Here is an 11,249-nt window from a genome sequence, read left to right as displayed (position 1 = left end):
CTCCATAACCAAGGCCATAGAATCATTCCCTTTCTGACACAAATACCACTCTCCAATATTCTAAAACATGGTCCAAAACACCCCTCCATTGTATTAGTTGTCCTTTTCTCACATTGGATCGTACGATCAGTGAACTCTTCTATAGATGAGTTTGTATACCAGATAGTGAAGGTTTCAGGGACATCTGTTCCCAGCTGCAATGGTGGGCAGCCTGCCAGTAGAGAAGGGGTCAGGGGCATGGCTGATAAAACCTAGTTGATTTGATGTAAAAAGGTTCTGGATGGCTCAGTATAAAAGTTTTGGGACATATCTACAACAGCCTAAATAGTTACTAATTCCTACCAACAACATAACTTTTCCCATTCAAAAAAATGTAGGAAATTCATTGTAAAAAAATCCCTATGTTAATGCAAAGTTAAGGGTGTTTGGTGATATGTTTTCACCTTTCAGAATGCTAAATTGAGTAAAAAACTTCTGAAAACGGAAATTTACAGTTGAGGTTGCTCAAGCAACCTTAACTCTGCCATCTTTCAGTAACTGATAAATATACCATTACTCTGCCAACCTCCCCAGCTGCTGAAACGTACAAGATCTTCAACAACTCATGTTTGCAATCTCCTCTCACCTACAGGGTTCTCACTAACACTAATAAAGAACAAAAAGGGAGGGGAGAAGTTGCCCGAACAACCATAATTCAAGTTTTCAATTCAATTTTAAAGATTTAAAAAAAAAAATACATCTACCTACAATCTTCATGATACAGCCTTCTAGTAACAGAAATGCATCTGTTTCTGCTAAATGTACTTAGCTGAATGTTTATTATGCTGGATATTTAATGCTTAGTACAGAATGTACAAATTTCATTCCAAGGTATTAATATAGTGTTACGCTATTTTTATTAAATTAACATTTTTTACATAATACAGGAATTGTGCTGCATGCTACTATAAAGTATACAGGCAAAACTAAAGTAATCTTTAGTGTACACAGGGGTTCTTTAAAAAGGGGAGATACACAGATCTGAACATTCTACATTTTCTGTATCATCACCTGAAATTTACCTGTAAAGAAAAACAGAATCAAGTTACAAAATGTCAGTATGATATGTAAATCTTTCTAACAGCAGAGACTTCGCATTACTTTGTTCAAAAGAGCTAGCAGGATACAGTATAGTCCTCTTATTCACCAATAAAACTAAAGTTTGTCTACATTCAAAGTTTCATCAATTTAATTTTGAATCTGTTAAAACAATGTAAACAAATACAAAACCCTATGAGGGCACTTAAGTGGTCGGCAGTGAGGCTATGTTGTCACCACTCCTATTAGTTTCATGAAAATACTGGAGAGGAATAGAGACTGGATAGTTTGTCAGTAACTATATCTAGCATGTTCATTTTGCAAGCTATAATCCAAGTTTTACTACTAAAAAAATAAAAAGTTAAATCTCAAAATCCCATAGCACCTGGGACTTCTACAAATACAGTCATTTTCTAAAAGGAGACGATACCTATTCAGACAGTAATTCTCAACCATCTCCTTTTCCTTACTGCCTCACCCTGGCAAAATTGGTGAGGAGTCCTGTGGCACCTTAGACTAACTGAAGTGCTAGAGCATAAGCTTTCATGGGCAAAGACCCACTTCGTCAGATGCGGTTAGTCTATAAGGTGCCACAGGACTCCTTGCTGCTTTTGCAGATTCAGACTAACACGGCTACCCCTCTGATAACTGGCAAAATTGCTGCTTCTCATTTTCCCATGTCTTTCTTTTCTTTGTGTTTTTCTTGGTTTTGCTTTTTACTTTATTATGTTTTCCTCCATGCTAACCTTCTCCTCCGCTCTTTCAATAGAACAACCTTCAATAATACTCAGAATAAACCATTTTCTGAAGTCCACACTTAATTCAGTTTTAAATTCTAGTCCCACATTGAACACTTGAACAGTGATGAAGTAGATTAAGAGTTTTCAAACTTTGAGTTGCGGCTTGTAAGGGTAAGTCGCTACCTGGCCACGAGATGCTTTGTTTAATTAAGTGTCCACATGTACGGCCATTCGTAGCTCCCTGTGGCTGTGGTTCACCATTCCTGGCCAATGGGAGCTGCTGGAAGTGGTGGCCCAATCCGCACCACTTCCTACAGCTCCCATTGGCCGGGAACGGTGCACTGCAGCCACTGGGAGCAGCCATGCCTATGAATGCTCAGATAAAAACACGTCTCTCGGACAGTTAATGGCTTACCCTTACAAGCCACAACCCAAAGTTTGAGAACCCCTGAAGTAGATAAGGAAACATATTAAATTACCTTACAACAGTTGTCTAATCTGAGATGTACTCACATGCAGGCATTGCTGAAACTTCAGCTGTCACAATACTCTTTATTCCAAGATTTGATAAGCCACCTCTAATAAGTCCACAGGTAAATGCCAGATACTAAACATAAAATTATATTTTATGTCAACATCATCAAAAATGAGGTTTACAATAAAGGTATATTAGCATTGTATCACAATCTAACTAAAAATGCATAAAATAACCTATGTGGTAATTCTGGTTTTGTTTCAACATTTGAGAACATTGCTATGTTTTGCAAGATATTTGGCCAGAGGATATATAAACTAGGGATGTGAACATGTAATCTAATATATAAAGCAGAATGTTTGTATGCTAATAACTTGGACACTATAAGAGCTACCACAACCAAACTTTGAATGGGATAACCTTTTATCCAGGAGAAGGTTTTAAGGGACCTTTTATCCAGGGGAAGCAGCAGGGACACCCGCTCACTAAGGCCAGCGGAGGGATAACCTGTCATCCAGGAGAAGGTTTTAAGGGACTGTGAGAGGGAAGAGATGAGAGACGAACGCCTCTCCCCGGGGCTGCAAAGAGCTTGGCAGCGTGGGGAGAAGCGGCTTCCCGGGGGAAGTGGTGGGGACAGTCTCTCACTAAGGCTGGCGGAGGGACAAGGAAGAGGCACGCAGCTCTCTTTCCACTCCCTCCCTCAGGCTCCTCACCTCAGTTATATCAACTGGCAACTTATATTTCAACAATGTATACTGACTATTTTTCGGTAACTCACTTTAATTATTGAACAGATTATATTATTTTTCCTAAAAAAAAAATCATCAATAAACAACAAATTGCATTTAAAAAAAAAAGGCAGCTAGGAAGAAAGACTGCAGGTGCAAAAAGAATGGCTTTATCAAGAGCACCTGAATGTGTAGAAGAAAGGCAGATTCGTCTAGACAAGCAACGTGTAATACAAATAGAATTAAAGGCATCCAAGAGTCAAGACCAGAGACAGACATGGCTCAAAAATCTGCACTACTATTTTTCTACATTTTGTTCCCCCACTTTCCCGAGCAATGCCGGGTAACTCCCACTAGTCAACTATATGATTAACTGATAAGCCTAGGTTTATCGATTTAAATGCCGGTTTCCCCAGAACCAGCTCCACACTGCTGCCTGCCTCCTGCCCCATGCTGCTGCCTCTATCAAAGCCGTCCCTGGCAGCAGCCCTTGTCTTCAGGGGGTCTGAGCTCCTGTGGACAGGGGCTGCTGCTATGGACAGGAGCCGTCTGAGGGGCGCTCAGATCTCCCTGAAGACAGTGGCTGCTGCTGGGGACCAACGTATGACCGCAGCAGGCCCAGGTTTGCCATGGACAAAGGCTACTTCGCAGCAGCCTCCCCCACCCTCCCCAGCAGCAGCCTCTGTCCTCGGGGAGCTCAGACCCTCCCCGCAGACACGGGCTGCTGCCAACCTGCACTGCTGCGTCTGTATCAGAGGCAGCAGCAGGCATCTGGCCTGCACAGGGAGCTGGTTCTTAAAGTGCTACATTGTCCTGCATTTTGGTTCTTAAACTGGCTCCCCTCACAGACCAGTTCCCTTCTGGCACCCCGCACTGCTGCCTCTGATAGAGAGGTAGCAGGGGGCTCCCTGGAGTGAGGCTAGGGCACACTGGCTGCCAGCCCCGCCCACAGGGTCTATTGAATAGTCATGTAATCAATAAGGATTCATGTGGTTACATGATTATTCAATTACCTGATATATAACATCCCTAATATAAAATTAACATCAGACTACTTAAGGAATGGTTTTAAATTCAAGATACTTGCTGGCAAATCAAGGCTCAGCTTATCCTTAGAAACAGGTAAGTGTTATGATCTTAATGATATCTCTAAATATTTTTACAGAAAAATGTAAAAAACAGTATCTCAAGTACACAAGACAGAAATAGGCAAATCTCCCAGGACTTCACCCAATATTATATAACGGTCCACAATCATTTCTTCTGTTAAGAATATAATCTAAGATTTATAAGATAGTATAATTTAATTGAACACTCCATTTCCAACATCTACTCTGACTAAAACCACTTCAGAGCAGCAGAGTCTCTGCAGATGTACTGATTTAATTTATCTAACCTATTATTTTAGCAACAGTATTTAATTTAATAAAACAGAGCTATTTATAAAATGTGATGGAAGATGTGTCTTAAAAAAAGGTAACATAATTGAAAGCTTGTGTAAGCATCATTTTAGTATAATCTCAGCATCTCTTGGGAATTAGGAGAAAAGGAGTGGAAGAGAAAGGAAAGTTCCTGATTATATTTGCTTTCTACTAAAAGGAAAGAAAAAAGTTTTGTGAGGCTAATGGTCATTCCCACTGTAGCATTCCAGATAGAGGAAGGTGTGTTGTTTGTTGATGTTCCACTCACAGGCAGAGAAGACCTCCCCACTTTGCAGACTTAGGTCTGTCAGACAAGTTACTCAAACTTGACACAGCTAGGCATTAACATTATGACAATTATTTCCTGACTCACCAATCATATTTACCTAAATACAATATGAAACCTTACTAATATCTAGTCTAACACTTACAGAGAAAATGCTCTTCAAACACATTTTTGTACCTTTTCTATCCACACAACTCCAGTCATAAGATTTTTTACAACTGAATCAAGATAATACAGATGTAAAACTGCTAATATCCCAGGCTCCAGATGAAGAATACCTTAGGTGCATATTCTAAATACTGTTTTCCTGCAGACATCTGTGTCAAGAGACGAAATTTGTTGTCCTGAAGTACATAGATGCCCTATAAGAAACGATGTTTTCCTTTAGCAGGATATTTAGCAAAAGACTGTAATCAACATTTTTGGGAGAAAAATCAGTTCTTTTTTTGTAAAACATTTACAGATACAGTGAAATACTTTCAAATTAAACAAAAAACTAGATTTATACTCTAAGTAAAGAAAAAGCTTGTTTAAAAGTTTTAGTAGGGGGCTATGCCCCATGCTTGCTACTCTCACCAACCCCCCTCTATAAGGCGGCTTTGCAGTTAGAGACCATAATGACTTCGGGGAGAGATAAAATAAAATTTTAAAGGAACCATGGAAAAAGCTTATACAAAACCACAATATTGTATTAATCTATATTATCAACTTGCAGATAAGAAAGTGTAATGTTTTCTTAAGATACTTTCCTTATATTTAGAATTCTTAATGACTTACATACTCAGGTTTGCAAAGCACATTCGTTATTGTAGTATCTGCATACCTAACTTAGTTTTGGCACAAACTTTCCAAGGGTTAAAGTTGTGAAGCTGGGATTTGCTTGATGACTTACATATAATTGGGAGAAATCTTTCCATGGCTGATGAGTAATTTTAACAGCATCGCTACTGTATTAAATGTTATATTGCTAATATTTTAATATTTGTTAATTTTAATACTTAAGAAACTAAGTATTTTTTTCCACTACTTTCTCCCAAACTAATTTATGGATGAATAGTCATTGGAGAGGATATGAACAGGAATATTCCATGATATGAACTGCATAAAAGCAGATTCTAATAATCAATTTCTGCATTATTAAAAAAGGTGCCATGTAACTTTATGTATTAGTAATATTTTATATATATAAAAAACAGCACAGGCTGATCTAGCATGCAATGAAAATGTCTCCAAGTTTAATTTTTGACAGTAGGAGGTAAGGATGATGATTCAAATCCTAATATTATTCAAAATGAATGTAAAGATATATGTAAATCTGATATTGTTTAAAGCTCTGCTATGACAGATCTCAAATATTTTGGAAAAATAATAACTATTAGAATTAAGAACAAATTATTAGATTTGAGTGTGCAGTTTCTAATCTGCAAACATTCCTTGTTAAACTGTATGGTGATAAAATACCCATTGGAAGTTAAATACTTTATATAGAGTTTACCTTTTGCAGCCATCCCCCACCCCCTCATGTACCCACACTACAAGTCACCCTGTCCCCAATTTTATCATGAGAACTATGCCATATCATGGATTCTTGGGAAAAAGCACTAGAAATTTAAGTCTCTAACAATGAAAACAGTTGTTTACATGATTCTGCTATGGCTTTGAGAACTGGCTAGCTCTATAGATGAAGGCCATGAGCCATATGAGCGGGATCCTCAAAGTTATTTAAGGAGCTAATTTCCATTAAAATCAATAGAAGCCTAAATTCCTTTAAGTATATAGGCATTAGTCTTTTTAAATGTTACATACAATAACATCACAATAAGCTTTTATTATTGTCAAGTCTGCATTGAAAGTAGTATCAAAAACAATTATTTTTAACTAAGGACTGCTACTTTTTAAACTAAGATCATATAAAGAAAAAGGTCTCTCTGATGGAAAATTTCAGACCAAGACAAGCTAAAATAATATTATACCTTCAAAATAATAAAATGTTTATAACAAGCGCCACCAAATCAATTCTTATGCTACAATATTAATACCTGATGATTGGTTCTTAGATTATCAATTTGCTTTTTGAATACAGTAGTCCAAAAATCTTTGCAGATGAACTTCATAATATCTAACTCATCCTTAAACCTGGCAGTGTCTTTGGTAAACCTAAGAGCAAGCAGAAACGATTAGGTTGATTTTGTTCAAATAAATAAAGGTGTACAGTGACTGCCTCAATTAACTATATCAAGTAAATGCCAAAAAAAGCTATATGCAATACTGGTTGAGATTTAAATATACAACAGTTAAAAATTTCCAAACAGGCTCCGTAGGCCACTATTCCTCATGTATACATAGTGTTGTGTGTTGCTTTTATGTTACACATGATGTGAGAAAATTATACGGGAACCAATATCTTGGAGTTTAATAACTTAATCATGGGAAAAGAATGGCTGAGAGAGAGGCAGAAAGTTTTCAACAGCACTGACTATTAAAGTAAAGCAAAAAACCAAAATTAATGTTGTGTGTGATGCTCCAGATATATGCATTAGATAGAGACTAAGGATATAAAATCCTGTTTATTTAGTTAACCAGTTAAACATTAAGTTTAACCAGTTAATCAATTAAACAGGTAAGGCCTGCCTCAGTTGGGGGCTGCTCCAGCCAGGCTGGAGTAGCCCCCACTTGTGGTGGGCCCTCCCAGGGCTGTTAACCATTAATATCCCTACCAGGACTATATATTAAAATGATTGTCTGAAAACATGTTGCTCACATGTGGCACACTATTGGATGCTATTTTGAAAACAAAACACCTATCAAATATGGCAAAAGAACTTTTCCCTAGATACAAATACATATATTTTCATTTGCCACACCTTTCTAAAAAGAGTGATCTAGAGGTGATTTATTATTACTTTTAATAAATGTTTTTCCATCTCTATGTAGTTTACATCCAACTACCCTCTCACTGGCATTATTCATTCATACAGATACATATAGACACACACTATATCTATCTATAGACACATACACACATTTAGACACTTGCATCCACAAAACTCTATAGTGTAGACAAGGCCTAAATGGACCAAATCATGAGGACAAGGACATTAGAAGAACTATGTAATATCTTTACCACAGAAGATGCAGGGGAGATAGCTATCTTTAAGTAATAAATACAAACCATAAGAGAATGGAGGTGTCAGAAGAGAAGCTGCTAGATTCAGAACAAGTGACAATTAAAGAACTATAAATCACATGTACAAGGTTGCATTCATCCAAGAATTATGGGTGATTTTAAGATGAAATGATTAGATTGCTAACAAAAGTATTCAATAACCCATTAAAGTCAGCTTCTCTACCAAAGATCTGAAGCAGATATTGTCTCTTAAAAAAGCATTAGATTTGTAAACCTTATTTCAATTCAAAACATTTATGGAAGGCTCCAGTTTACATGGTATATTATTTTAGGGAAAAAGAGTTTGAGGGAGGAGAAAGCAAAGTGAGATGCAGGGGTTATAAGGTATCACTTGTTTAAAATCACACCATTCTTACCTTTCTATTAATCCTTGTCCTACTCTAAACCCCATATTTTCCAATTTAGTGATGCATCGTCCATTTTCCTAGAAGATACAAAAGGTTTTTTTTACATATTTTGTTAACCTCAGACTTACGGTAAAGGCGTACAAGGAAAATAAGAGTTCATTCATTCCTTATGGCCTCTAGCTATAGACTATGCTATTTCAGTTGTGGCTCCTCCCTTTGCAAACACAGGTTACTAGAGCCGTCCAGCCGGCTCTCCTGAAAGAATTTGCAGAAAAAGCAAGTATTTTGAGTTCAGAAAATAAACCTGTTCATGTCTTTCTTTCTCTAGCTTCGGCCAGGACAGCGCCAGGCTGGGCTGTGTCCCACGGTGCTCCTGGCATAGAGGCCCTGGCGGGAGAGGTCTACTCCGAGCACAGGCATCGTGCCAAACAGGAGCGTAGGGACCAGCTGGATTAAGGAACCCCCGGCAGATCGCTCCCAGGTCAATGTGTGCGAGTGCCCGGGAGGGGGAACCCCGCCGCTCGTCGGTATCCCTCCCCCGGCAGTTTCCACCTCACCCCCTCGCCTTGCTCCGCGGCCCGGTACAGCCCAGACACCATCTCATTATGCAGCAGCAGGAACAGCGCTTCGTCCGCCATCTCCGGCCTGGCCATGCCGGCGGCTGGAGGGCCTCGCGCTGCCGCCCTTCTCCCCGGCTCCTTCCGTCCCAGACCGGGCCCCGGCCGCTCCGGGAAGCAGCGCGGCCTCACTACCAAGGCAACGGGCGGCTTCCGGGCAGGGGCGGGGCTCCGGCTGTCAGGCTCCTAAGGCTCCGCCCGCCGGGAAAAAAGGATACGGGGTGGGGGCTGCGCGCTACGCCTTGCGATGCGGGGGGCGGCGCAGAGCAAAGGAGCGGTAGGTGCCAAGTTAGGGTGACGGGCTGCCGTAGTCCCAGGTAGAGGGAAAGGATGGTGGGTGTGAAACTTGCCAACTATGTTAGTAGCAGCTATTTTAAAATACTCTGAGATCTGCCTGAAATACAGTAAAATCCCTTTTCTCCACAGAGCCTAGATATATCGTTGCCCTATACGCCCACGCCCAGCCACTGGTCTCATTCATCTATTTTAAACTTGCACAGCCAGTAGCATTACTGGCTCTGGAAGCTGTTATAATCATTCTACCAATACTGTTTGGTCAATGGTATTTTGCCTGTTTTTAAACTAGTGCCAGATGTGAGTTTATAACTGGCATGCTCTAGGGTTGCCAGATGGTCTCCCAAAAAAATACCACCCACACCACACATACATCCTGTGTGGCTACTACCAATAGCCACCAAGCTGGGAACAAAGGGGGAGGCAGCACAGCCTGCTCTGCAAAGAAGCCGCCTGCTACCCAAAGCAGAGAGAGGCAGACCCTGGGGCAACACAGTGGGGGGAGGGCAAACATGGGTAGGAAGGTGACTCCTCCATAGCCAAGTCTTTGGATGTCCCAGTGGGAAGAAGCAGAAATTCCACCCCAATCAGTTTTGGCTGAGAGCCCATGGAAGGCACCTAAAGGCAACTACAAAGCACCTGCAGGATTCTCTCCTGGACTACAGCACCACAACGCGCTTCAACAGCGCTCAAGAGCAGGGACTGGGCTTCTCCTCCTCCCAGCACCAATCACAGCCCTGCCTCCCAGCCTGGGACTCCCTCTGGGGCTACATCTACACTGGCGTGATCTTGCGCAAAAACTCTTTAGCGCAAGAGTTCTTCTGCAAAAACTCTTCCAGAAGAGAGCATCTACACTGGCATGTGCTTTTGCGCAAGAGCATCCATGCCAGTGTAGACGCTCTCTTGCGCAAGAAAGCTCTGATGGCCATTTTAACCATAGAGCTTTCTTGCACAAGAAATTCATGTTGCCTGTCTACACTGGCCTCTTGCACAAGAACAGTTGCACAAAAGGGCTTATTTGTGAGCAGGAGCATCAGAATTATGGCACAAGAAGCCCTGATTTCATACATTACGACATCAGTTTACTTGCATAAGAACACACGGCCAGTGTAGACAGGCAGCAAGTTTTTGTGCAAGAGCGGCCACTTTTACACAAGATCGCACCAGTATAGACACAGCCTGGTTGTGTGTGCAGAAGCCTGGCAGGGGGAGTGGTTGGGACCCACAGCCCCCCCCCCCCCCACCTGGCTTCTGCACACACCCACAGGCTCCAAGCTGGGAGGCAGGCAATGGGAGCCTGTGGTTGCATGCAGCCACTCCCCCCCATCCCTGCCAAACTTTTGCATGGTACCACAGGCTCCCAGCACCGATTGCAGTCCCACCTCCCTGTTACTTCCCCCACCCTCACCAGGCTTCCGTCCGGCACCCAGCCAGAAAAACAGAAACTAACAGCTATTGCACGTCTGACATTTTCTGAATTTTTTTTACTGGACAGAGGGCACAAAAACCAGACACCTGGCAACCCTAGTAGCTCTATCTCTGTAGAGAAAACTGAATAAACTAAGGAAAAGTAAAGCAACAATGTTAGAGATCAAAGTTTCTACTGCCTTTCTTCACATTTATCTTGTGTCCTCTTCACTCTATTTTAGAGTCACAGACTTTAGTCAGGCCATCAATATCTCCCAGCACCAGGATAATGAACCCCTTTCATTCATGTCTCCCTGCTTCTTGACTTTAGCTGGGTAATTAGCTTATTTCGTTTACCTAAACTAAACCAAAATAATATTGAGTCACTACTGAGCAACGAGACATGTATTTTTTTACTTCCTGCCAACTCTGTGAGCTGCTCATCATGACCCAATGCTGGATGTAGTAAAATAGAGCGAAATTAGCGAATACGAGGAACAGTCACCTCCATTCCATAGGAATTTTAAAGCCAGAACAGAGAGACTTGGCTACTCGGCTCATTGCGAGCGATAAAAACCTGGGCAGCGAGCTGGACTTCAGCTTGGAGCTCTCCGCACGATCGGCAGAACTAGAAAAGACACAGAATTGCCCCGAGGACCTGGCCCTACAA

General features: G+C 41.1%; 1 protein-coding gene across 2 annotated transcripts; it reads right to left on the bottom strand.

The window, feature by feature from the left end:
- Positions 1-799: 799 nt before the first annotated feature.
- Positions 800-10,379, bottom strand: TRAPPC6B (trafficking protein particle complex subunit 6B). 2 transcript variants are annotated; one of them, XM_006117713.5, is made up of 6 exons: positions 8,819-10,379; positions 8,271-8,338; positions 6,767-6,884; positions 5,006-5,089; positions 2,297-2,424; positions 800-1,061 (listed from the first exon to the last, which is right to left on the bottom strand). In XM_006117713.5, the coding sequence occupies exons 1-5, from the start codon at positions 8,912-8,914 to the stop codon at positions 2,311-2,313; spliced, it is 480 nt and encodes a 159-aa protein (XP_006117775.1). In that variant the 5' UTR covers positions 8,915-10,379; the 3' UTR covers positions 800-1,061; positions 2,297-2,310. The 2 variants fall into 2 exon arrangements, with proteins under 2 accessions (XP_006117775.1, XP_006117774.1); XM_006117712.5 differs by having other exon boundaries at positions 2,331-2,424; positions 8,819-10,104.
- Between the last annotated feature and the right edge of the window lie 870 nt (positions 10,380-11,249).

This window comes from Pelodiscus sinensis, chromosome 5 (genome assembly GCF_052426305.1).
Source record: "Pelodiscus sinensis isolate ZL-2025 chromosome 5, ASM5242630v1, whole genome shotgun sequence".
NCBI lineage: Eukaryota > Metazoa > Chordata > Testudines > Trionychidae > Pelodiscus > Pelodiscus sinensis.
Note: the sequence above shows the minus strand (reverse complement) of the source record. Positions and strands in the feature narration are given on the sequence as shown.

What these genes read in the sequence shown, in the direction of transcription:
- TRAPPC6B (XM_006117712.5), bottom strand. Translation starts at nt 8,914, where the DNA reads ATGGCCAGGCCGGAGATGGCGGACGAAGCGCTGTTCCTGCTGCTGCAT. An exon ending in ATCTAAGAACCAATCATCAG is followed by an intron (nt 5,090 to 6,766) that starts GTATTAATATTG and finishes CGTTTCTTATAG; the next exon opens with GGCATCTATGTACTTCAGGA. An exon ending in AGTTTCAGCAATGCCTGCAT is followed by an intron (nt 1,062 to 2,330) that starts GTGAGTACATCT and finishes TTTTCTTTACAG; the next exon opens with GTAAATTTCAGGTGATGATA.